The sequence below is a fragment of the Plecotus auritus genome (assembly GCF_963455305.1).
Source record: "Plecotus auritus genome assembly, chromosome: 4".
Classification (NCBI taxonomy): Eukaryota; Metazoa; Chordata; class Mammalia; order Chiroptera; family Vespertilionidae; genus Plecotus; species Plecotus auritus.
The window spans coordinates 135,899,010-135,925,838 of record NC_137775.1 but is presented as its reverse complement, the minus strand read 5'-3'; the positions used below and the strand labels follow the sequence as shown (position 1 = coordinate 135,925,838).

At 49.2% G+C, this 26,829-nt stretch overlaps 1 protein-coding gene across 1 annotated transcript in view; it reads right to left on the bottom strand.

The window, feature by feature from the left end:
• Window positions 1–1,170: 1,170 nt before the first annotated feature.
• The window catches only part of TBXAS1 (thromboxane A synthase 1), a 151,073-nt gene continuing 125,414 nt past the window's right edge, over window positions 1,171–26,829 (bottom strand). Inside the window, exons 10-13 of the mRNA XM_080665005.1 lie at window positions 8,961–9,052; window positions 4,898–5,035; window positions 3,317–3,479; window positions 1,171–1,410 (exon numbers count right to left, since the gene is read on the bottom strand). Coding sequence (XP_080521131.1) covers window positions 1,336–1,410; window positions 3,317–3,479; window positions 4,898–5,035; window positions 8,961–9,052 — 468 coding nt within the window. The 3' untranslated portion in view covers window positions 1,171–1,335. The remainder of the gene's footprint in view (window positions 1,411–3,316; window positions 3,480–4,897; window positions 5,036–8,960; window positions 9,053–26,829) is intronic.

The window sequence follows — 26,829 nt, the reverse complement described above, 5'->3', positions numbered from 1 at the left end:
ACAGAGTTGATGGGCTTGGGTGTCAGGTGTGGACCTGCACCTCAACCAGGGAGCCAGGTGCTCAGCTGGGCCCTTATGCAGGATGAGGTTCTGTGATGGCCCTAGGGGGTCAGGGACTTGGGGAGACAAGTGGGGCCATCAGGGGAGCCGATGGATCACCAGGAATGGGAATGGATGGTTTTTCCCAGTGAGTCTGAGCCCTGGGCTGGGCATCTCAAAGGGGCTGGGTTCCAGAGATGAGCAGGTGGTGGGCAGCAAGTGTGTGAGAGGGCCGTGATGGGCTGGCGGGACCTCCTAGAGGACGGGAAACAACCAGGGCAGGGGCAGTGCTGGGAAACAAGGCTGCCTTCCTTTCGGAAACTTCCAGGGGAGCCCTTTGGTGAAGCATGGGGAGCTCTAGGCTGGAGGAGAGAAGACTTCACAGTAGAGCAGCATTTCCAGCCACGGATATGTGGCAACCTATTCTGCCAGCTCACCTGAAACAGCCTGAACTTTCTAAAGGTGGGTCAGCATCTGGGTATCCCATCCATGCTCACAAATTCCTATTATCTATACGGCATTTAGCCCCTAATGCTGCTCAGAGGTCAGGTAGAGGAAAAGGTCTTTGATCTCGGTCAACCTCCTTGCTTTACAGGTGAGGAAACCGAGGCTCAGGGAGGTGGCAAGATCATGGCTGCTGGTGGGAGATCTGGGATTCAATTTGCAAGTTCTTTGTTGAATTTAAACTTTTCAGCAATACAATAACTACTTTTACTAAAATTCACCTCTGTATTTTAATTTCTCAATCAAAATTAAGAAAAGATGATGATGCTCTTAAAAAGTACACTTTAGCCTCCATCACTTTTCTGTACATTGAAACATATGAAGTCAGTATTACCCTACCTAGAAATATCAAAGCATAATAAAGCTTTTGAACCACCTTTGAAGTTGAACTTCTGAATGTCATTGCCTTAGTCAAATACTGCAAAGTACCTGAAGCTGAAAAGGCCTATGAGCTAGTACCAGCAGGACAGCTCAGCACAGTGTCCCTGTGTCGATTCCTTCCATCCTGAGGCCAGGACAAACCCCAAGTTCTCAGTCGTTTTGTCAAAGCTACAGTTTCACTTATCAGCAATTCCTTATTGAGAGAGGTTGTTCTGTGGTTCAAACACCATTGGCAAAGACAAAACTAAGTGTAACAAACAAACATTTATTAAACATTTAGGAAATGTTACAGAAATGACCTCTTTTATACTTGTATGCCAGGCACCCTTTAAATTACTTAGGTGACGTTTCCCCCAAATCCAAATTTCCATAAGCGTTTTCTTGGAATTAGAAGGTGCTGTTGTAATTGTGTCAGCGGGAGACAATCTTGATGTAGACACCATTTTTTGGACCTAGGGCAGATTTAGATTCTAGCTGCAGTGGTACCTGAGATAGAGGAGATTAAAATATTTGTCACAGTTAAACACATCCACAGGAAAACATTCTTGGGACCAGGCCTGAAGCAGGGTTATGGAAATTCAGCTGAGGCCTCAGAGAGCTGAGCCAGGAGTGAGCAATGCAGCCTCCCAGCGGGACCCTGAGGACCCAGCAGAGCTGCCTCTCCAGGACTAGGCACTGGGCCCTGCAGCACTGGTGCTCGTCCCCCATTTCCTGTGTAAATAATTCCCATTTATTCTCCCAAGAACCCTGCATAAGAGGTGGTAGTGGCTCACTTTGCAAATGAAGAAATGAAGGTTCAGAGAGGCCAATTGACGTGTTCAAGGTCACATGACTAGAAAGTAGAGAGCCAAGCCTCATGCTCTTCTCATCTCTCCATCTCCCTGTGCCCAGCCAGACACGGAGCAGCTGCTCTGGGCAGGACTTTGGGGAGTTGGGCCTCATGCTGTCCCCTGCTCAAGCATGCTGTGTTCTGACCTCAGTGCCATTCAGAACGTTTTCCTTATGTCTTACAAGGAAGATCCACAGTGGGCTGGGGTCTTGGAAGAAACACCAAAGAAATACTTAAGAAGTAGGGTAGCCCCTTGAGCCATGTGTAAAATGATGGTTCAGTGGCTAATGTGAACCCTTTCGAGGAAAGAAGAATCACCAGGCCTTACTACTGGGGCCTTGTCAGATGCCTTTGAGGATTATAGTTCAGATGGGAGACCAGTTTTATGCCCAAGAAGCAAGATGGTCTAGACCTGTGCTATCCTGTACAGTAGCCAATAGCATTATGTGGCTGTTGAATGCTTGAAATGTGGTTAGTGGAAAAGAGGGGCTGACTTTTTTGATTTCATCATTAACATTTAAATAGCCACATGTGGCTAGTAGCTCCTGTATTAGTACAGGTCTAGACAAACTAGAAACACCATTGGACTTTAAAAAAAGGAGGTCATTTGGGGCTAGCAAAGTCAGGGAGGGCTTTGGGTGGGGACATTGGTCCAGCCACTGTACTGGATGTCAAGATGAAGGGTAATGAGGCAAACCCCAGAAGGAAGTCTTGCACACATGGAAGGCCTAGGGCAGTCAGATCTGCCTTCTTTCTCTGTTTCCTCATCTGCCTTGGCTCGGCTCTGTGCTCCCAATTGGTCCCTCCTCTCTCCAGCCTTGACAATCAGAACTTGGTGGACATTTTCACATCCAATATCTTTTTTAGCCCACCTGAGCTCATTATTCCTCCTGGACCAGCAGCCCACCCCAGTCTCCCTGTTGGTTGGGGAGGGGGGGCAGTGCTACTCTCTGGATCTAGAAGTTGTCACCATCTGTCACTGTGTCCTTCTCTGTCCCCTATGCCCTCTGGTCCAGGTCTACTGCTGTCCTGTGCAGGGGAGTTCCAAAAAGGCATGGAGGAGAGCCAAGTTCAGTTGTGTGGGGAACAGCTAGCACCTTGCAGACAGGCTGCTGGATGTGGAGGATCGGGAGGGCTTGGGAATGAGCAAGATCTGATTTGAACCCCAGTTTCTTCTCTCTGGCTAGTCATTCATTTGCTTGTAGATGTTTGTTGAATGAATGAATGAGCATCTGCCATGTGCCTGGCATTAAGCTGGGTGCTGAGGCACCGAACAATAAATACAACAAACTTTTGTTCCCTCACGGAGCCTGCAGTCCAACTGTTTGACCTCAGGCAAGTTGCTTAACTTCTCTGAACCTTGTTTTAGCTCCTTGTCTGAAAATGGGAATAATAAAACCTACTTTGGATTCTATTTGCCAAGGAGGGAAGGGCTATAGCATCATGAGGGCTAACCCTACTGTACAAAGAATAATAATAATAATATTAGTCCAGCCGCAGTGCAGACAACGTGGTGAACACACCTGAGCCTGGAGTAGCAGGGCTCACCTGCAGGGGGCTCACCTGAGTCTCAGGGCAGACTTCAAACCGGAACTTGCTCAGGATGTGGAGCAGTGTCAGCTTGATCTCCAGAAGCCCCAGCCGCACCCCGAGGCAGCTCCGGGGACCCGCTCCGAATGGCAGGTAGGTGAAGGGTCGCCGGCACCTCTGGGCCTCTGCTGTGAACCTGTGAGGCAGCGCAGTCAGGGTTGGCCCAGGACACCTGCCTTCACTTCGGGGCCTCTTCAGACACTGGGTCTGGCTGAGGGTCCCCTACATCAGAGGTGACGATCCTACCAAGCGGGCCTAACCTCCACCGAAGTCAACAGAATCCTGTTTTCTCTTGGGCCTGTCCCCAAACTCTGGAGCTGGTGGCTGCTAATCCCTGAGCTTTCGTTCCCTCCCCCTCCCCCCTTCCTGCAAAGGCATTGCGAATGAAAAGAATCACCTGGACAGTCAATGTTGCCTTCCTGCCCTCCTACTGTCCATCATGCTGTTAACGAGCCTGTGGGCTCACTATGATCCAGAAAGGTAAGAGCCTTAAAGAAACCACAGCCCTTACCTGGACCCTGGGCTCCACCTTCTCCATCAGCTAGCGGTGACACCAGCCATACTTCCTAAGAAGGGTGCCTGGGCCCTGGTCCTCCTCTCTTGCCCCAAGGCCAGGTCCTGCCAGCTGTCTTTGCCTCTCTGGTTCAAGCAGTGAAATTGAAATACTGGTGGCTGTGGTACTTGAATCACGGAAGGCCTTCCTCAGAGGAATTGCCTATCTGCTACCACATGGCAGTGTGTGCCACACGTGTTCTGTGACAGTAAAGCCAGGTGACAGCCACTGTTGTGTGGTAGCCAGCTCACTTCTTACCACCTCCGCACTTTTCTGGGCCCAAGGTACCCTGGACCCCCCACCCCCTATTTCAACTGAATATTAATGCAATGTTTGTTTCAAAGATGATGCTATAAGCCCAACGGCCACTGTTTATAGTTCCTGATCTTTATTTCCAGTAGTAGGATATAGTATTTGTCTAGGTCCCATTGCCCACAGCTTCCCTGTGACTGGTTGTAGAGCTCGGGTTGGGTCCCCGGGAAGTTGGAAGCGCTGAAAGTGCGGCCCAACTGCCATCTGGCCAGCCCTCCCTTGCCAGATCACACAGGAAGGGATACAAATGTGTTCTTTTGAGGAGGGGCTGTGGATACCGGTGTAGACATTTTAAATCTAGGAGCCTAGAAATGAAGTGTATCTAGCTGGTTCTCATGAGTTCCTGGAGAAATTGTGTTGATCCTCTTGTTTTGGATCAGGCTCCACTTTTAAAAAGGAAAAGATGTGTTACACCTGAAATATGATCCGGTGCCCTGTGTCCTGTTTTGAACAAACAGAAGACAACTACTTAAAATTGCCTTGTTCCTTGCATGCAGTGCTGCTGAAATGCTAAATCTCTGGATTCTGTTTGGGGCTTTTAAAAGTAGTACAGTTATTTCCTTGGAAAATTATGCCTCACAGCATATGATTGCCTTGGTTTTTGACAGGGGACAGTGGTACTAGATCTTTACCAATAGTCCCCTGTCGCTCACATCCCTCAGGGGCCCATTTGAAGGGGCGGTGCTTACCTCTCAGGGTCAAAGGCCTCTGGGCGTGGCCAGTGCTCAGGGTCATGGTGTAAGGCGCCCACAGCCATTTCGACCACTGTGCCCGCAGGAATGCGCTGCCCCAGCAACTCGCAGTCCTGTGCCGCCTCCCGTGTGAACCTGCGGGGGGCAGGGGGACGACAACGGGTCACCCCAGCCTTGATGCAGAGTAGAGATGAGGAGAGCTAGGGTGGGGCCATGATAGGGCAAAGGGGGTCTGGGTCTGAAGTGTGGAATGAGTTGGGGGACAAGGGAAGAGGAGGCCCTGTCCCCTTCAGGGGTGACCAAGGCCTACCCACCCAACCCCATTAAGTCTCTACTGCCCAGGACCCTGCAGCCTAGGCCCAAGCATGTCAAACTCAAAGGCTAACACAGGCCAAATAAACGAGGCTTGTGGCCTGCGGGCCACGAGTTTGACATGCTTACTCTAGGCTCTTTAGACTGGCCTGGCCCTTGGTGAAAACGTAGTCATTGCTCCTTCCTTCATCCAGCCTGAAGCCCATCTTATGCTTGCGTTGGGGGCACACAGGTGCCTTTGAAGGGCTTATTTCTAAGGAGGGCTTACACGGCCCCTGGCCACACCCTCCCTCACCCCTCACTTTACCTAAAGGAAATGTGAGTTTGAAAATCTGTTCCCCATTCATTGTCTGTGTCACTATTGCTAAGTCCCACCAGAGAGGAATGCTTCTGGTCAGATGGTTTATTTTATCGAACGGCCATGGCATAATCCCTTTTATGTCCTATTTTTTAAGGGCAGGACTATCTGTGTTTGCGCAGGCACTGACAGCTTCTGGGAGAATTCCTAAACTGCTTCCACTATCTCCTCTAGGGGATGGGACTGGGGTGGAGGATGGCAGGGGACCAGGCTGGCAACTTTTCCTTCCGATCCTTCTGTGTTGTTTAGTTTTTGGGGGTATTTTTTAGGTATAAGCATATTATTTTGGTAATATAAATATTTTTTACAAAAATTAAAAATAATCTATTTTGGCTTTTGCCTCAAGTGGTAGGACTGGGCTTCCCTCAATATCTTAGAGGAGATAAAATTATTACATTAATTATAGCTATAAAAGATATTAAGAGCACCCACAGCTCCTTGCAGCATTCATCACTCTGTTATGAGCATTTAATGTGAGAGTCAGAAGCCTGAAAGGCAGGGCTGTGGGGCCCCATTCAGATCCCCAGTTACGTATGCAGTTAATATGTGCTTGCGTCTGAGAGCAAAACCCCAGTTTTGAGCAGGAAGATGGGGGGAGGGGTATACAACCTCAGTTCAAAAAGGACTAAACAAGGCTACCCCGTTTTGCCATCTTTACCGGAAATAGCTTGGACCTGGATGCAAAACCCCCTACAAAACAGAAAGCAGGGCCCTCCCTTCTGAACATGGTGGCCTCTCTGTCTCGGTTAGGCTGCATAAAAGGCCAGAAAAAATCTCTGAATTCTACTGCATAGAAATTGGACTCACATTAATAACCTTTCAATAAGAATTATGTTTTTCACAAGGGCCATTCTGAGTTATTTTTATAGATGAGGGTGTCAGTCAAGTTGTATCAGTGCTTGGGAGAAGCTAGCAGGCTTTTTCTGAGATTAAAGGAATAATAAAATGGAATAGAAGAATAGAATAGAATAGAATAGAATAGAATAGAATTAGGCTAGACTAGACTAGAATAATAAAATTCTCATTCTCCTTACATTCATCTCAAATCCTATGCCTGGGCCAAAGCGAATTGGCCTCTTGTTTGGGTGAGAATAATGATGGTTTGCCTGTCTCATTTCTGTTGTTTGATAACAGAAATCAGCAGAGCTGATACGGTTAAAAATGCCAATGGAGTAGATGTAGAGGAAGGTGAGGCCCAGGAGATCATGGCTTGCCTGAGGTTGGAGCAGGACTGGAAGCTGGCCACTCGACTCAAAGCTTAGTGCCTCTTGCTCTTTACCTCATACCTTCCATGGCAGGCTGCTCAGAGGGGAGTGTGTTTTCCCATCACTATCCCACTGATTCTCACTGTACTCCGTGAGGCAGGCGGAGCAGGCAATGTGCCCATTGAACACTCAGGACACAGAAGCACAGAGCAGTATAGAACTTAGCCCAGGTCACACAGCAAACTCAGGGGTGGGCCAAGACCATCCTGACTTTATATCTAGACCAGCGATTTTCAACCAGCGTGCCATACAACTTTTTAAAACATGCAATACCTGACTAGTCAGGGGCCCTGACCTCTTTTCCCTTAGATTGTCAAATTGAAAAATGGCAACAGCCAACAACAATAGCTGTCCAGTGTGAATGAATAAAAATTATACCTATTTTTTTGTCAGACCTGAAAAAATAATACTTTCTGGTAAAAAATTATACAGAATTTTAGTAATTAGTTTATGTGTGCCGTGAAAAAGGTAGAAAATCACGGGTCTAGACCCATTCTGTCATTATATGTCACTGCACTATATGCGGCTTTGTGGGGGAATTTTAACAAATGCATCCAGGTACTCTGGTTTCTGTCCTGCCCCGGAGTGGGAGTGCCAGTGTGCTGCTTCCCAGGAGCAATGCTGCCGCCGACTTGCTCACATGGTGCTGCGGATACAGGCCAGCAGGAGAACTGGAGAACTGGCCGCGGCATTTTGTGTTTAAGAGCCTGTTCACTTTGTCACTCAACACGTCATCTATTCAAGGTCTGGTGATGAATTTGTGATTGAGTTTAGATCCAGGAAATGATGTGTCTTTGATGAGTTTATACACTTTCCTCCCCCGCAGAGAACACGACTGTTCAACTCAGCTGAGTTCCCCCTGTGCCAGGAGCCCCGGCATCTGGCGGGCCTGACCTGGGACACCGGTGTCTCTGGGGCCCCGTAAAGGCTTCTTTCCTTTTGACAGTCTTTGTTGTGTCCCTGAATGTCTTATTTTGAATTTTCTTTTAATGTGTATAGCAGCTGCCCAAGTTCTATTGGAAGGACGTTGGCTATAAATCATTAAAAAACAAAGATTGGATACAGTTTGCTCTGCGGCTCCCTCCAAATCAGGGAAGGCCCGTGGAGTCACTCCTCACCCTGGCCCCAGGGGAGCAGGTGGGCCTGGCGTCACCACTGCTCCCAGAGAGGTGACAAGAAGCCTCGTGCACTCGGGGACCATGTATTATGACTCACACCCCGGAATTCTCTATGTTTGCTCTGGGCCTGAACATATTGGACAATATCTACAACCACACTCTCTAATGATGTTTTTGGAATATAATTTCAAGATACCTGCAAATCATCCACATTTTCTAATATCTCCTTGTGGTTTATTCATTCATAGAAATGTGGATGGACTTTATGACACACAGTTAAATGCTTTGTGTGGGTTCTGATTCTGGAGCCTGAAATCTGACCTGAGGGGAGACGCCGGGCTCCATGAGATGCCTGGTTTAGGGCGACAGAAGCAGGTGGCCTGGTTCCTGCTCTCAAGGCACCCACAGGTCAGTGTGGCTGGATGTGCATTGGAGAAATTTTACAGAGCAGTTGAAATGTGTCCAAATATAACATGAAGCATAGTTAGAGCCAAAAGTGCTGGGGAGGGAGGAAGTGAGGAACAGTGTGGCGTGGCACAGTCAGACCTTGGCTTGGAACTCCGAAGACAGAACAGGTGTGGGCTGCTGGGGACCAGGCCTTGGCGGCCCCCCTGGAATGTCACCTTCAAGGGCATGGGTGTGTCTCTGTTTCATACGTGGCTCATTTCCTAGTGCATGGCACAAGGCAGATGCTCAATACATAGCTGCTGAAGGAAGGAAGGAATGAGCCAGGGGAATGACAAACGCCATCTAAAGCTCAGAGGCCAGAGAGACCAGCTTGGGTTGGGGAGGAAGGTCATGTTAAGACACTTATTGCTGTGGTTACTGCATGGAAGGCATTACATCTGGTGCCCCTGGGGGATACAAAGAAATCTGAGACTCAGATCCTGCCTCCAGGAGCTTGAGTGCAGCATTGGTGATAATGCAGGTGGTGGCAGACTGGACAAGTGAGGACCTCAAGCAGCGATGCTGAAGGGACCTGGGCGCAGGGTGGGGTGTGAGCCTACCTGAAAGCCGGTGGGTACATCCTCAAGGTCTCGGCGATCACCATGTCCAGGTAGGGCAGGCCTTCCTGGAGGCTGCAGTACTCAGGAGCCATCTGATGGAGGGATGTGACAAAGGAAGAGTGTCGAGTTAGACGAGTCACACAGCCTTCTGTCTTTTCCATTCACGTTAGAGTCCTGCTCCAACTTTAGCAAACACCTAAATGGAACCCCCACCAGATCCAAAGCTGACACCACCACGATGGCATGTGATGAGCGCCCTGCATGTCCTGTTGAGCAGAATGTTCTTTGTGCTTGTTTCATGGTGCTACACATTGAGGCCAGGCAGGCCCAACCGGGAGCTGGGGTCTTGGAGTGTCATATAGAGAAATTCAGTTATTAAACATCATTGGCATTTATGGAGACCTGGTGATGCAGCAGGCTACACATTGTACAGTCACTGCCTTATTTAATCCTCCCAGCAAACCGGCCAGCAGCTAGTAAATGAGGAAACAGTGGTTATAGGGACTAATAAAGTTACAAGACAAATAGTGAAATAGAAAAAGAAGAAAGAAAAGTTTGCAACATTTATAAAGGATTAATAAATAGTAGCAAAACCCAAAGAGCTAAGAAGAGAAATTCATTAGAAAAAGGGTCAAAGGTTACGAAGAGGCAAAGCACGGAAGAAGAAATATAAGTTGTCATAAGAATACAAATGAAAATCATGAGAGTCCATTTGTCACCTGTCAGATTAGGAAAAGTTGGGAAATACTGATTAGATGCTGGGGAGGGGGGAGGTATGGAGCTAATAGCACCCCATGTTGGGGAACCCGGACACCCCCTGACACTTCCACTGCAGTGGCACTGCACCCCTCTGGCTCTCACCCTGCGAAACGACATTGACCGAAATAACATTATTCGAGGACCCGCCGAACTGAGTGTGTTCGGCACAGAGGTCTGAAGATCTTTGAGAGGTCGCAGCCTACTGTGGGTTTGGGTGAACCTGTTTGAAAGAAAATGTGCTAAGATAGACTAAAGGATATTTGTATGATAAAGTCAAAGTCTTCATTTATTCTTTCCCTGGAGGAGCTTTTAACTGTGCTTCTAAGCTTTTGGCTCAATTTACACATGTGAGCATTAACTTGGCCCAGCAGGTCTGATGTGGTGGAACATGAGATGCAGCAGACGGCTTTTAATACAGATGGATGCTTGGGCCCTGCCCCCTTATTTACTTATTCATTCAACCCAGAGATCGTTGGTACATACTATTGATTTGCTTATTGGTCTGAAGGGGAGCCTGGGCCCCTCTTTTCCTTTGAAGTCCTTCCTGAGGGGTAAGACCACTGCTAGTCTTTCTGTCTGTCTGCTACCCCAGGGTCCTCTTCGGCATGGGGTGGAGGGAGGCCCAGGCCTCTATGTTTTATGTCCCTGTCCCACTTACAGACCAGTCCACCCACTGGGACCTAGTTTTGCTTGCCTGTAGTTCTTTCAGGAAAATCTGGGACAAAGGGATTCTGAGCCAATCCTGCCAGCAGAGGGCAGCAAATGTATGGCAAATGGGGACTCCCTGGGAGGCTGGGCCCCAACTCAGAATCACAAGTTAGACCCAAAAGGACCTTAGAAATCATGAATCCAGATTCTTCATCATAGAGGTGGGGAAATGAGCCCCAGAGAGGAAAGCCATGAACCCCCAAGTCACACAGATGGAACTTGGAATGGAAACCCAAGTGTTTCTCTTTCAGCAATCCCTCAAACACCTACTGTGTGCCAGGTGGGGGGCGAGGTGCTGGGATCCAACAGGATTAAGTCTCTGCTCCATGGGGAAACAGACTCCTAAGTAAGTCCTTATATTGAACGTGGGTTTAGGCACGGGAACTATAGCTCTTGCTTGGGAGCTCATTTATTTACTTATTCATCCAACCCAGAGAGAGTTGGTGCATACTATTGGCCAGGCACTGTGCTAGGCACAGGGGTGTTACTTTGAGACCCACTGAGCCTTCCCATCATCTCGGAGCTCACAGTCTGTCCCAGGATGCAAGCCAGTGGTGAGAGGTATAGGATGCGAGCTGTGGGAGAACTGACAAGGGGCACGCATCCCGGCATTTGGGATGGGGCAGCTGCTAGAAGGAAGTGTTGTCTAAACAGAGATCCTTACAGTGAATACGAAGAAGCAGGTGAAAAGTGGGTGGACTTGTTGGGATGCTGGTTCAAACCACTAAAAAAAAAAAAAGTCAATCACAGGACTTTGGGCTCTCAGTGGATATTTTGTGTGCTTAGGAACTTACGGTTTATTTTTAGTGGGATGATGGTATGGTGGGCATGTTTTAGAAAAGAGCCCTTTTCTTCTAGAGATATATACTGAGATATTTACAGACCACGTGATGTGTTGCCTGGGATTCCTTTTTAATGGAAGTGGGGTAGGGTGGGAGTTCCATGAAACTAGAGTGGCCATAACTTGGCTCTGGTTGAAGTCAGGTGATGGGTACACCCAGGGTTTATGCAATTACTCTTCTAATTTAGGTTAAAGCTTTGTTTCCTAAAAAGTTAAACTACTAAATAGACATTTAAATAGCAGGAGTGGGTGGAATAGCCTCTGCAAAGACTCTGAGCTGTGTTAGAGAATTAAAAATGATTGCAATGGGCTGGCCGAGTGGGAGAGGGGACACTGGGGCTGAATCTTGGACGACAGGGAGCAGGCCTCCAGGCACAGAAGGCAGAAAGGCCTCCCACCGGGGCAAGGCTTCGGGCAGCATCAGAAATTGATGAAATGTGGAGGGGATTGGACACAGTGGTGGAGGGCTTTTAGAAAAGCAAGGCAAAGGTCGTTTTGCTATATGGGTTGATATGCTACACATTTTTCTTTGCCATCTAGAAAAAACTAAGATATAAACATTGGGGGGTGGAGGAGAATTCATGAGGAGTGAAGAGGAGAAGGAAGTGATGCTTAGTCAAGAAAGTGCTTTTCCTTGGAAGAGCAGGCCAGCCGCTCACCCCGAGTGTTTAAAACGGAAGCAGCGTCTCCCAGGCAGGAGGCTGGACTGCGGGCTGAGCATTCCTGTGTTGCCGACCTGGGCCTGCTCAGGCCCCTTGTCCATCTGGTCAGGCCGAGGTCTGCCTGCCTGGAGTGTCAGGGGGATTTAGAGTGGGGGCGGGGGGGAGGTCTGAGCAGAATATTCTCTATGTCCAGCCAGGAAGCATGTGAAGTGTCTTCCAAAAGATGACATAAAAAGTGGTCCCTAGGGATTTTCCCTGACTCCTGCTGCACAGACCAAAGAACTCAGAATCAGAACCGGGAGGACTCTTAAAGTCAGCCTGCCTGCCTCCCCCGACAGGGTGCCCTGCAGCCTCGCTCCCTGATCATGGCCCTGCCTGGAGTTGTCACCAGGTTCGGCTGGGGCTCCATCCTGGATCCATGGCCCATCAGCTGTGGCCTCGGGCCAGTTGCCAAGGCAACATCAGCAAGTCACCTGGTCTGTAAGTTGGGGTCATGACAGTTCCTCACCCATCTCCAGGGAAGGGCAAACGAGCCGGTGAAAGGTCTCTGGAAACTGAATGTACCAAACAAACTGGTAACACTTCTGTTTGGACATATTCAGTAGCAGGGAGCTCATTTCATAGGGAGGCCCTCCATTTGTACGAAACTGTAAGGATGTGTCAAAGAGGAGAGTGATTCTAAAATCTGATAGAATTTACTTCGGCTGGGGCTTACTTCATAGCATAAGTAACTGCCCTGAGAAGGTTGAAAATCAGTATTAAATATTTACTAATATTTACCATTGGGAAATATCAACTAAATACTTAATGAATAAATATTGGGAAAAATAGAAATTTAAACAGTAAACTGAATCTTTGTGTTGTGGTTTACACTCCCAATCCAGCATTCCTTCATTTTTAGGGAGATTTTTTTCATCTGCGTTCGATTTTGAATGGGCAGTAATTTGAATTTTATTTTTAAGGTTCTTGGTTTCTTAGTGTTTCGATCATATAGTTAGGATCTGCAAACCAATATCTAAATGCAATAAATAAACCTGATGGTTAAAGGAACTTCAGGGAAAATCTTTAGATAAAGCCGTTGAAGAGGAAATCATACTACTCTCTCCTATTAATATCGCTTTGCTACGTTTAGATTATTGTATACATTTTCTCTGTAAGCTAGACAAACACACACACACACACACACACACACACACACACACACACACACACCCTGAGTCACCCATATATACACACACACCCTAAATATGATGTGGAGTATACATGAGAAAAAGAAAATAAAAAATGTCATTGCTTTCAAAAAGATTTTCCCCAGCCCTACCTGGTTTGGCTCAGTAGATGGAGCATCGGCCTGTGGACTGTAGGGTCGGGTTTGATTCCTGTCGGGGGCACATGCCCAGGTTGTAGGCTCAATCCCCAGTAGGAGGTGTGCGGGACGCAGCCGATCAATGATTCTCTCTCATCATTGATGTTTCTATCTCTCCCTCTCCTTTTCTCTCTGAAATCAATAAAAATATATTTAAAGAAAAAAAGATTTTCCCCAGAACCCTGGCCTGTGTTGCACAGTGATTAGAGTGTCGGCCATGCACCAAAGGGTCGTACCTGAGTTATAGGCTTGCTTCCCACCCCCAGTTGGGGTGCATGTGGGAGGCAACCAATAGATCAAGCATGTCAAACTCGCACCCACGGGCCGCATGCCTCGTTTATTTGGCCCGTGTTAGCCTTTGAGTTTGACATGCTTGCAATAGATGTTTCTCTCTCTCTCTCTCTCTCTCTCTCTCTCTCTCTCTCTCTCTCTTCTCTCTTCCCCCTCCCACCCTTCCTTCCACTCTCTCTCTGAAAAGCAATAGAAAAAATACCCTCAGATGAGGATTAACAAAAAAAAAAAAAAAAAAAAAAGAAAAAGAAGAAAAGATTTTTTCCTGGAGATCAGGGACCTAATAGGAATGTTATCATTGTCCTATTTTGCTAAAGGAAATAGAAACAGGGTGGCTTCAGTTTTGTGCCTCCCAAGTAGCAGCAACAGCAGCCTGAAGCAGTATTGATGGGTGCTTCTACCCCGCCCCCTGCCCTGCCCCCTGTGGCCGCACTTGACATTATGTAAAGCGGGCTGAGTTACCCAGCCCTCCCTCCCCTCCAGGAGGCAGGGAACTTAAAATCCCTTAGGATGCAGCATTCTAGCATCAGGACGCCACGGCAATGCAGCCAGATGAAGAACAGAGATTTCCATTCGCTCCGATTCTCAGGGGGACATAAAACTATAATATGAAACCAGTCCAGGGAAATGTGGTGACATTGGCTTTGCCCTTTTGCCCACAAACCCAGAAGAAAAGCCCCTCCCCTTGCCACCAGCGTCCAAGGTGAGGATGGAGTCCTCAGGGCGGGCCTGAGCAGGGCCTAGGCTCCTCACTGCCCAATTCTCTCAGCAGAGGCACTGAGGTCTTTTCAGCTCTGACTTTTCAGCTCTGAGATTCCATAGATGTGGCTAGTGAGCTGTTTCAGGCTTGGAGCGAGAAGCAATGGGGGGTGGGAGGCATGGTTGCAGAGGGGCAGGAGGAGGGTCTTTCTCTCAACATCGCTGGCTTGCCTAGCCAATGCCCGGAAAGTCCTATGTGCTAGTTTAAAGGATTTGGCAGGTTTAGATGCAGACATGCATGCATACATCAGAAAAAGTAATTAGGAAAGTATATATAGCATCTCTTTATATCCACTTTGAAAGGAAAGAGACAGACTCATCTCATATGAACACATGGCTTATTCCAGGTGCTCTGTACTCTGAGGTCCAGTCCATAAGAGTTTGGGGGGGGGGGGCGGGGAGATGTAATGAAAGAACGTAGTAAACCAGCCTGTGCATGCGCGCGCGCGCGCACACACACACACACACACACACGGTGTCAGCACTCACAGCCCATGGCCCTGGGTTGAGCTTTATTCATAGTGCTCACCCCGCAGGAATGTCTGTCTTTAGAGATCTATAATAATAGCACTTGCCTCCTGCCATACTTTACTGCCCAAAGGACTGTTACATCCATTGTATCGTTGGTCCTCACAACTGCACTGTGAGGTAAGTAGGGCAGCTTTGTTGTCTATCTTACTGATGAAGAAAACAGAGATCCAGAGAGGTCCATGGCTTGTCCAAGGTCACACAGCTAGTAAATGGCAGAGTTGGAACTAAATCCAAATCTTCAGATGCCAAGGATTTCCCATCATGCCGTGCTGCCCAGACCTCCCTCCCTCCTTCTTTCCTTCCCTCCTCCTTTTCTCCCTCCCTCCCTCCCTCCCTCCCTCCCTCCCTCCCTTCCTCCCTTCCTTCCATTCATTTATGGAAGCATAACATACATACAACAAAATATCACACAAACAAAAGTGCAGTGAATTTTCCCAAAGCAAGCACACCTGTGTAACCAGCGTCCGATCAAGACACAGAAGATTTCCAGCACTCTGAGCGCCCCTCGAGGGTAACCATTCTCCTGCCCTCTCGCACGAAAGATTACTTTTGTCTGTATAAGAACTTTACATATGTAGGTGTTGGCATCTGCCTTCTTGTGCTCAATAATGTGTCATCCCTGGTCTGGCATGGAGTTGTACTGTGCCCACTCCCGGCGTGCTACCTCACAATCTGTTCCTTTCTGTACGCTTGCGTTGTTGCCAGTTTGGGGGTCATTATGAGTAAACCGCACGTGCTTGTATGTGGCTTTTGGCGAGCAGATGTGCACGTTTCTGTTGGGGATACACACACCTAGGACTGAGTTGCTGGGTCACAGGGGTGTGCGTGTTCAGCTTTTGTAGATATTTTGAACAGTTTTACACATTGGTTGTACATACTGCCTAAAACTTCAACAGTGCATCAGCCGAAAAGCAGCTTGTCACCACCCCCCTTCGGTTCCTTCTATTTTCTCTCACGGTGGGTTCCTCCCCCCTCTCTCTGCCTGCCCCCTCCAATGGGCTGCAATCAAACCACTATCTCTATTCCGGGAAAGGGTCAAGAGAAAAAATAGTGCATTATTTGGGGAGCTGAGTTATCTATTCCTATAGTGTGTGTGTGTGTGTGTGTGTGTGTGTGTGTGTGTGTGTGTGTGTATGTGTTGTGGGGGGGGGGAGTTGGCAAATAAGGCACATGTAATTACCGAATTTCTAAAAATTGTCCCAATTACCAGACACAAGCAGTCATAAGCATAAAACATACACTAAAATCAACTAGATTCGAGTCTTTGGGTTATCTGCTGCTTTTTAATATTTGGGATTCTGTTCTCTCCATTGCTATGGATCATTCACATTGATTGTATATAATGTTTAAAGAAATAAGCCCTTAAGTAAGTGCCAGTTAAATCACCCAGCCCACTTTACCTGCATTTAATTTGCAGACAAATTCTTTTTGTTCGCTGTCTCCCAGGTAAATGTTGGATACCTGACATACATTTTGCAGAGCTGGAGGGTTGGGAGGGGGAAAAAGAGATGAGATACAGTCACCTACTATACAAGTTATTATGTATTTGGGAAACCATATACTTGTTCATTCAAAGATTTATTACTAGGGTAATAGGGAGCCATTGAAGGTTTCTGATGAGTGGAGGTAACACTGAAAGTGGTATTTCGTGATCTTGCAATGTTGTGTAGGCTGGATGTTTGGAAGAGCATGGAAATAACACAGGAGAGACTACTGCAATGGTCCAGGCAAAAGCGATGAGCTCCGATTCCAGTGTCCGCCATCGGAATGGGAAAAGAGGTGGAAAGAGAGAAGCAATCTGAGCAGTCATTCTCCACTTGGCTGCTCCCTCCTGATGGCAGGGCCTCACCCCAGAATACTCAGTAGTAATTGGTATGAATTGCTAAAAGCTCCCTAGTATATACATTATAATAAGGAAAGACTTGCCAGGGGATGTGGGTCTTTAAAAAATTTTTTTTTGAAAAAATACTTTACTTAAGTAATATCTGTCTTACTTAAAGGAGGTGGGTCTTTGGAGATAAGGGGTCAGGGAGTGACGAGATGAGAGTGATCCCCAGGTTTCATTCCTGGGTGGACAAACCGAGTGGGGCTGCCTCCTCCAGAAGGTGCTCAGCCTGGAGGTCTGTGGAGGGTCCCGGGGAGATGAATGAGTGCTCTGGGATGGGGGTGGGAGAGAAAGGCTGGATGCTGAGGCCTGAACTGTAAGGACTGTCCAGGGACAGGTGACAGACTGGAAAGGAAGGGACCCCAGAGTCACCGATCTCCTGGACACGTCCAAGGAGATTAAGAACTAGGAGAGGCCACTGCATCAGTCAACTGGGGGAGGGAGGGGTCACCAAAGCCAGCATCAGTGGGGTTAAAGGATGGGCAGGGGGAGAGGGGATGGAGCAGGAGGGATCGACACACCCTCCAAGGAGGTGTGCTACTGAGCAAGCCAAGGGGAGAAGTAAGGGCGCTGTCACATGGCTGAGCGGCAGGCGTGTGACAAAGGGAAAGGACTTCCCCTGTAGTTACTGAGGGCAGAATCAGACCCAGTGGTTAAGTCCCAGAGAGAAAGACTTTGACTCAATGTAGGGAATGGTATTTGAATGAAAGGAACTTAAAAATATATATATATATATAAATAATTGATTTCAGAGAGAAAGGGAGAGATAGAAACATCAATGATAGGAGAGAATCATTGATTGGCTACCTCCTGCACACCTCTACTTGGGATCAGGCCCGCACCCAGGCATGTGCCCTGGCCGGGAATTGAACTGTGACCTCCTGGTTCATAGGTCGACGCTCAACCACTAAGCCTCGCTGGCCAGGCCAAATGAAAGGAACTTAACAGGGAACTAGGCAAGCCCCATGCCCACTGGAGATTTCCAAAAGCTGTTATTGAGCATCTGACAAGGTCTCTGTAGGAAATTCATGGATCGCTCACAAATAGGAGGTGGAAGTGAGCAACTCCATGGTGCCTTTCACCTCTGGGATGGTCTGATGCATCACAACCCTCCCCCTTCCCCCCGGGACAGCCTGTGACATTAGTAGATCCTGGGTCACTCTGCCAGGCCGAATAAATGTCACAGGAATGTGGAGTGATCGACTTGCTCTACTTATCCCCCACCCCCACCTCCACGCAGCCCCCGGCCCCCCCGGCCCCCAGCCTTCCCATCCTTGGTCCTGTGTGCATGGCGTTGATAATTCAGTCTGAGTCAGGGCCCAGGTCACTCACTGTTTAAGGAATGGTAAACAAAGATAAGAGCTTTAAGCACTGGAATTTATTTTTTTATCCACTTGGCCTAAAAGACACTGCATGTTAAATTTAGAAGGCTGATTCCAGACCCCTCCCGTCCTCTGGTTTCCTGCCTCCTCCTCAGTGCCCATGCTCAGAACAGAGTCTTGCTGACCATGAACCTGAAATGTGTTTGGAGAGCCCGGGAGCCTGTAGAGGCTGCCTGCCTGGATGTTTATAAAAACATATCATCTGAGGGCCTGGAAGGAAGGGACTGTTTCCTCGGAGAGCTGGCTCGGCTTACCATTCCAGCAGCAGCCATCTCTACCCAAATATTTCCCCAAATATTCACCCAAACGCCCTCCCCAAGCAGGGAGGTGCTCCGTCTTCGTCTCCCACCGTCGGGAGGTGAGGTGCTCCCCAGGGAGGTACCGCATTTCAGCAGCCTACCTTCCAATTTATTTACAAAGATCTCCCTCACGCCTGGGCGTCTATAACCGAATAGCTCTCTCTTCTATGTAGGTTAAATCCCTTTGCAACCAACTCCAAAAACCTGTAGAAATCCTTTTGTTGGCCGGGAATGCTGCTGTATTGAATATTGTTGGAAGTAAATGAGCCATTGTCTGGGCTGAGAATTTCTGGTTAGATAGAGATCTTCACTGTGATACGATTTATTGTAGCAGGGCTTTGGGGTTTTTTCCCGAGCTCTTTTTAAATTCCCTATTGCCTGCTCAGTCCATTTTCACATCTTAGGATATAAGTGGGGAGGGCAAGCTAAAAAAAAAAAAAAAAAAGAAAAAAAGAAAAAAACTCCTTTGCCCAAGAACCATGTCTAATGGCCTAAAGTGGTGTCTGGAACCACATTTTAACAAATGCCCAGAGTGAGGCACATCTGTCGGCCAATTTAGGGCAGGGTCAACCAGTGCTCTCAGCTGTCAGGCAAGGAGAACAGACACAGGATGATGGTAAAAAAGAAAGAGCGGAGGCCCAGGAGTTACACCAGCTCAGCCCTCTCATGTTCAGATGAGGAACCACAGCCCAGAGGGGTCAGGTGGCTTGCCCTCACTTTGCCCACATTGAAACCCTGACTTATCACTTCTTTTAAGAGAATAAATAATTGCATTAAACCAGCTAAAATATGCCCCCACCCTAGCTAAGCGTAAGTTTTGAAGTTAAAAATCAAAAGTCTAAAGAGCAATTTATCACTTTTCTCTTTTATAACAAACTCCTGAGATTTTTGAATTTCGCTATCAAAATGGAAGAGTGGAGATGTGGCATCCGTCAGATCTGGGCGGGAAACAGCCAGTCAGCAAGCTCCCAGGATTAAGTTAGCTCATCTGTAAAATGGGCAGAAGTCACACCTGAAAGCTTGTAGTGAGGAATCCTCGTAAGGCGCCACATTTATAGGGTTTCTTCAGAAGCTCTGTTTTATAATTCTTCTGCTTCGGGACATGAGATGAGGAGCATAAGTATCAATTGTTTCTAAACCTGCTGTTTAGAGACCGTGTGGGTCCCTGTCAAGCATGGGGGCACCTCAGGAGAGACAGTCGTGCTGCTGAGAACTAGGAATTCCATTGGGGCCGCTTTGGGGGACAGGCTAAGTGAGAAGTCCCCACTCCTGTCATCAGAGGAGGGTGGAAGATTCTAGAAGATAAACCCTGCACCTGAGCATTGGCTGGGCCTTGGAGTTATGCTTCAACGCTGGCCCACTCCAGGGGCAAGATGAAGGTCAGGGCTATGTGGCTATAGGTAGACCAAGTGCAGCTGGGAACCCTGACACCTATGCTACCACCCCCTTTCCTGGACTCAGGAGTGGCCAGGGGTGGGCTCAGTGGAAACAGCCTGCAGTACTCAGTGCACCCCACTAACTGGGGCCTGCTCACAGGCCCAAGCCAGGTTGTGCGGGTGAGGAAAGGGAGCGGTCATGTTCTTTTAGCATCGATGGGGCTCGGCTGCAGCTGCAGGGAGGGCAGGGACTCGGGAGCCCATCAGAAGGCAGCGATGCAGGGGCTCGAGGCCCTGAGGCACCTGCATGCAAGCACCTGTCTGCCCGGGCCAGACTCGGGGCTGGCGGGAGTGGGGAACTGCTGGTGGACAGGACACCAGGCTTCTCGAACCCTGTGTCCTCTGGACAGGCTTGTCCTTCTGACTCTCTTGCCTGTTGCCATGAGTCCTCAAGCGTGAATGAAGCCCCCTCCCCCATCCTTCTGTGTAGCCTGTGGACGGGTCCTGATCTGGGGGCATTGCCAGCCAGCGCCTCTCACAGCCCATCAGTCTGTTTCCTTTTGACCCCCAGGGTGCCTGTGTGGATACCCCTGGGTGTGCACAGAGCTGATAACTTCCGTCTGCCAAGAACTGAGAGGACGCCTCTCTGTCATCTTGTCTGATCCTCACAAGACTGTACTTTGCAGAGGAGGAGACGGAGGGGTCGGGAGCCTGGGCCACTGGCCCACGGCCACACAGCCAGGCCCCGGGACAGCAGGGCCACCTCTCACCCGCACGGCCCTGGCTTCCCACCTGCCCCACCTGAGGTGCTGTTCCTCTTTCCGTAGCAGGTGGCTCTCAGTGGAAAGGGTTCCTGGGCAAGAATGGCCTCTGTAACGGCAGGCTAAGTACGCACAGGCCCAGAGCAATGGCTGACACGAGCTTCCCGCGGCTGCGGGCCTGTGTGCACACAAACCGTCTCTCCCTGCCTCTCAGAGCTGGCGGAGCGGGCTTGGATAAGGAAGAATGAGGCTCCTGGGGAGGAAAATGTTTATAAAATAACTTGGGGTGGGAGGGGACTCCAGCATGTGTCTCAGAGCCTTGGTGGCTGATTTCTGCTCAGAGTAGCTGAGACTCTGCCTTCCTGCCTCAGCCTCTGTCCGCTGGGTGCAGGCCGGCCGCAGGCGAGGGGAGCTGCCTGGCCGCGCACGGCAGGGCTCCCGCCAGCTGGCTGGCAGGTGGTCCCTGCTCAGCAGTGGCCTGGCAGACCCTCCCCCTCATACCAGATGGGGAGGGCTGTCCTCCCTGAGGTGGGCATGGAGGGGAGTTAAGGGCTACCCCATTCCATTCTTCCTGCACATGTCCCCAAGCCCGCAGGCAGGAGAGAGAGGGTGCCGGAGGCTCTCCTGCAAGTGAGACCCACACACTCCATGTCTAGGGCAATGGGGTGCTGAGTGCTCCCAGCCAAGGCCCTCTCCTCCCATCCCCCATCTGCTGGGCAAGCTGGGCCTGCAGACCCCAAAACATCAGGCAAAGGCTTCAGTTAGGGGTGTCCTCTCATCTGGACAGAGCTGCCTGAGCCCTAGGGGCTTCACCCCAGGCCCCACCCTGGGCCCCACTTTTGTTAACCTTTCATATAGGGCCTGCTCTAATGTGGGACAAAACCCCAAGAGGATGACTGGCCAAGGGGGGCAAGCCAGCTCTCCCCACGCCCCCGAGAGAAGGTCCTCTGTTTATGGTTTCCTTTCTCCTCGCGTTTATTTGATGATTTTATTTATCTTAGGAATCTTGCTGACAGATCCTTTCTAACAAGAATTCACCTGTCCTGCAAGTCCCCTTCCCAACCTCTGGGCCCCCCTGATTTTTACAAACCGCCTCTTCCATACCCTGACCAGCATTCTGCTGGGCATGGCCTCCCAGTGCCTGCTGTATACCTGCGTTATTGTAGGGTGGGGAGGGGAGGGCAGATGCGGACAAGCCCAGCAGGCCCCCTGCGGAGGAAGTGTGGGTGCCCTGGGAACACGCAGTGGCATCCTGGGGCCACCGAACTGCCCCCGGGGTGGGGGTTGTGGGATCGGAAAGACTTCCCAGAGCAGGTGAGACTTACGCTGAAGCAATTTTCAAAAAGCGTTTTGTGTTCTTTCACACAGAAACAATAAAAGCACTTAAACAAGGTTTTGGAACAAAATTGAAACGAGTTCCATCACAGCCGCACATTTATGGCTGTTTTATTGGAACGCGTGCTCTCTGTGGTTTGCGCCTCCCTGCCTCACGCCGGCCACGTGGCAGCCCATATATATTGGCAGTGGCACATGTTAATTACGGCAATTTGTTTTGGCCACGGATCTTAAGGAATCATTTGTTTCCTTTGTCTTCTGTGTCTGCAGCTCCCTGCAACACTCCATGTGCCCACGGCCTCAGTCCATTGCCTCCCCGACTTGCCCCCCACCCCCGCCCCCCCGCCCCCGGGCACATAGTGAGGCTTCTCCCAGGGACCAGACCTTAAGGTGGGGCAGGCGGGGTCCCTCCAGGGGCCAGGGTGACAGGGTCATGCAAGGAGGCCCTGAGAGGCGGGACCAGCGGTCTGGAGAGATTTTTGTAGGATCATGGTCCAGGCAGCCAGGGGTCAAGTCCACATCCGTGGACCAGGTGGCAGCAGGAGTGGGGGCAGGGAGGGAAGTGGGGACACCTGGGGGACAGAAGCAGCCCTGAGCGGGTGGGCATGGCTGAGCAGGGCCAGGCCTATGGCAGGGCCCTGTTTCCTACCCTCATAGGGTGACACCCTCACAGGGTGACAGCAGCTCCTGGGGTGACAGCCTCACAGCCTTGGCGGGTCCAGGATAAGAGGTCACAGGGTCAGGCTCAGAGTGGTGGGATGACCCCTCAGCAGACCTAACGAAGAAGGTTGGGCTCCTTGGAAGACAGGTGGGTCATCTGTGGCCACATAGGAGACAGGCCAGCGGCCCTCCAGCTCTGCGCTTTCCGGGCAGCCACTCCCACGGGGCACAGGCTGTCTGGCCAGAGCTGTGTGTCCTGCCTGTAAGGGCTGCACCCGTGTGTGCGTTCATGAGAGAGGAGTGTTTGCTGAGACAGAGCAGCCCCCTCCAGGCCGGACGCCAGCTGTGGCCCCTGCAGACGGCCTCTGCGTCTCCCCGAGCCATGGCCCCGAGTGAGGGGCGAGGAAGCAGGCACAGGACATGCGGGTGCACGGTGGGGGCCAGGGAGAGAAAGCCCGGCCGTGGGGGCTGAGAGTGGAACCAATGGCATCTTTGGAAGAAGGGAAAGTTCTGCGGCTACATTGAGTCCTGTGGGGCAGCACAGGGTGAGTTCCACTTGTATCATTTCATTGAATTTTTACTGTACAGATGGGAACGCGGAGGCTCAGAGGGGTTTGTGTGGCAGGTCACTGGGCAGAGAGGGTGGAGACTGGCAGAAGCATGGAGTGGGGGCGAGTGAGAAGCCGCGTGTGCGTGATTCCAATGGCGATGACAGCGCCAGGCAGAGATGACAGCACAGGAGGCCTTTCTCTCCCTCACTGAAGTGGGTCGTGCCAGGGTGCACTCTCCAATCAGAGCTGAGGGCCAGCCAGAGGCAGGTGCCTCGTGAGGGGCATGAGCCCAGTGGGAGCGTGTGCACGGGTCCTGCCTGGGACCCTTGGTTGCTGCGATCAACAACATTTTCTAAAGTCGTCAGATCTTGGATATTTGATCATTTTGTTGGTCCCTAGCAAACTGCTGTCCTGGACAAATGGGATGGCCAAAGAGAGTTTTGTTGGAAGGGAAGGAGGGTTCTGAGCTGAAAGGGAGGGTCACCCGGAGGAGCCGTGCGGTGGTGACTCAGGAGTGGCCCAGAGAGACCCTGTTTGTGAGGGGAGCAACATGCACGTGCCGAGACCCTGGGTGGCATCGAGGCTCAATGGTGGGCGAGGAGAGCGTGTGGAAGTGACGTATGTCTGTCTACTTAAGGTTTCTGAGATGATCTGTAGAATGGGAATAACAGGAAGATTTGCAACAACAGCAGCAAAATAAAAATGAATGTTTCCAAAGAGCCACTAGCTGCGGGCTCCACGCTTACATGTTATCCCAGATCATCATCCCCAACCTCACAGAGCAGGTATGATTACATCCCCTCTGACAGGTTAGGAAGCTGAGGGTTAGTGTCCCGTGGCTGGCAGGAGGGTTCATCCTGGCTTTGAGGTGGGGAGACTGACCCAGAGCCTGTGCTCTTAACCCATTGGTCAGCAAACTCATTAGTCAACAGAGCGGCAAACCGTGGCTCGCGAGCTGCATGTGGCTCGCGAGCCGCAGTTTGCCGACCACTGTCTTAGCCATTAGCCTGGCTCCATCCAGGCGGGGCGAAGGTAAAATTGGTAGAGGGCCGCGGGACCTGTAACACGCTCTCTGAGAGTCCTGCTATGAGCATCCTTGCTTCGCACCACCCTGAAGAGGGGGGTCGTGGCTCCTCTGTGCTGAAGCTGGGCGGGCGGGGGGTGGGGGGAGTTGACAGGGAACCACTTTCACTGGCAAGTTTGTTCCATGGGATGGTAGGAGGGAGGGAGCCCAATGGACTTCACTTTGTAAACTGATTGACTACTGAGCTTATAGAAATATTGGAAGGAGCCCCTGAATTTGGATTCTGCAAGCCAAGGTGAACTGTGGTAGACAGAGCAGAGGAGGAAACGTGGGGTTCTGAAAAGGGGCTCTGGAGACCATGTATTCCTTTGGAAATGATCTATCACAACTGGAAAAAAAAAAAAAGCTGTGGAGTGGGTGCGCATGGAGAGGGTCTAGACGCAGGGGTGGGCAAACTTTTTGACTCGAGGGCCACAATGGGTTCTTAAACTGGACCGGAGGGCCGGAACAAAAGCATGGATGGAGTGTTTGTGTGAACTAATATAAATTCAAAGTAAAGGAGCGGAGGGGAGAGCAAGAGAACCAGATAGAACAGCCGGACCCGGCCCGCAGGCCGTAGTTTGCCCACGGCTGGTAGAGGATGATAAACTGAAAGATGCCAGAAAACTCTGTATGTGGTTTGAATATCTAGACTTAGTATATGAGTAAAATACACAAAATAGATAGATAGCTCTTGGATTAATGTGTTTTCCCCACCAGTGTACTTGTTTGCAGGCACCCAGCTCAGTAGCCCCCTGTCCTGATGACTGAACGTAAGAGTTAGAGCAAGAACATTTGAATTCTGTATTTACTGTGTGACCCTGAGCAAGACACCTAACCTCTCTGAGCCTACCTTTGAACTCCAGTGGGAATATTTGTAATAGGTATTCTACTAACTTCGGAGACTAGGGAGAATAAATGGTAACGAATAATAGTTTCTGTTACTATGTTTTTCTTACATCCTGACAGTGGACATCCCAGTGGAGAAAATGGGGCCAGTTGCTTGGTACAGATCTCCTGAGGTACCACAGTACCAAGACAGGGCTCAGGTAGGAGGGCAGGAAGATACTAAAGATCAAAGATGTACCAAGATGGAATAACTTAAATATTGGTATAAGTCAAGTGGATGCCATAAGCAATGATATCCTCAGTTTAGATCAGAAATGATGTAAATCTTGGAAATTTTAGAAAAAATTAAAGTGATAAAATGGTATAGAAGTAAGACAATTCCATCAAAACTGAAAAATGTGGACCCCAGAATGTGTATTTTAACTTGAAGACCAGGAAAATAGATACTAGAGAGTATGGTAGAGTAAAACCAAAGGCTCAAGCTTGGGTGTTGGGAGATCTAAGTTTTATTCTTAGTTTGGCCACAAATTAGTGAAATGGGCTTAGGAAATCTCTTAACTGTTCTAACATGCTTCCTTATTTGTAAAGTGGATTTAAAAAAAAATCTCCTGCCTGGCCAGTGTGGCTCAGAGGTTGAGTGTCGACCTAGAACCAAGAGGTCACTGGTTCGATTCCTGGTCAGGGCACATGCCCAATTTGCAGGCTCGATTCCCAGTAGAGGGCGTGAGGGAGGCAGCCAATTGATGATGTTTCTATCTCTCTATCCTTTTCCCTTCCTCTCGCTCTAAACATTAATTAAAAATATAAAATAAAATTTAAAAATCTCATTCACTTTTCTGAGCTGTAGTGATAAGTTGTGGTAAAAAAAAAAATTTGGAAAACATAGCTCTAATATCCCAGGTGCGCTTGCCTCAGTTTCCCCCATTCACTGGTGCTGTTATAAACTATTCCCTTGATTCTGCTAATGGTACCGAAGTCCCAGCAGCTGGTGCCCGTCCCTGAACAACAGCCCCCGCTCCCTGCCAGCAGAGCCCATAGGGCTTACGGTGTTTATTAAGTAATAATAGAGTCACCAGATTTATCATATGAAAATACAATCATTCAGTTAAATGGGAATTTCAGCTATGCAAGGAATCATTTGTTAGTATAAGTATGTCCAAAATATTGCACGAGACATATGTATACTAAAAAAAAAATGATTCACTGTTCATCAGAAATTTAAAATTAACCAGACAATTGTATTTTATGTGGCAGCCCTAGGTAAGTAATAAACAGAAAACTGGAGGGAAAGTTTCCAAAGATTAAGACTTTTGAGTGCCCCAAACTACAAAACTTCGTGCTTTCATGTGATCATAAATTAACAGCTGTATCATATTATGCAAATTTATGTTAAGTTATTCACTATCTGTCATCATGCTCCAATAAAAATTGTATATATGACATTTAGAAAAAAATGACATCTTCTGATAAGAGTTTTGTTCTGCATTTTGGTGGCGCTGATTACCTCTGGCTCGCCGAATGCCGCAGCCACAGATACACAGAGCCAGGGTCTTTGTGAGCGTCTCACTGAATTACTTATGGTCTGTCTAGAATTCTCGAGAACAATCCCAGTGAGTGGCCTGTGGTTGCTTTCCTCCATGTTAATGCCTTTCAGAAGAAACACAGCTTGGCGGTGAAATAACGGGCAAGAACACCCCTGCCTTTCATCTGGAAGTTGGCGGTTTCCCACCAGTAAAAACTGTGCTTCTCGAAGGTTAGCTTCACTGGACAAGCAGAAGGGAGATCATCTGG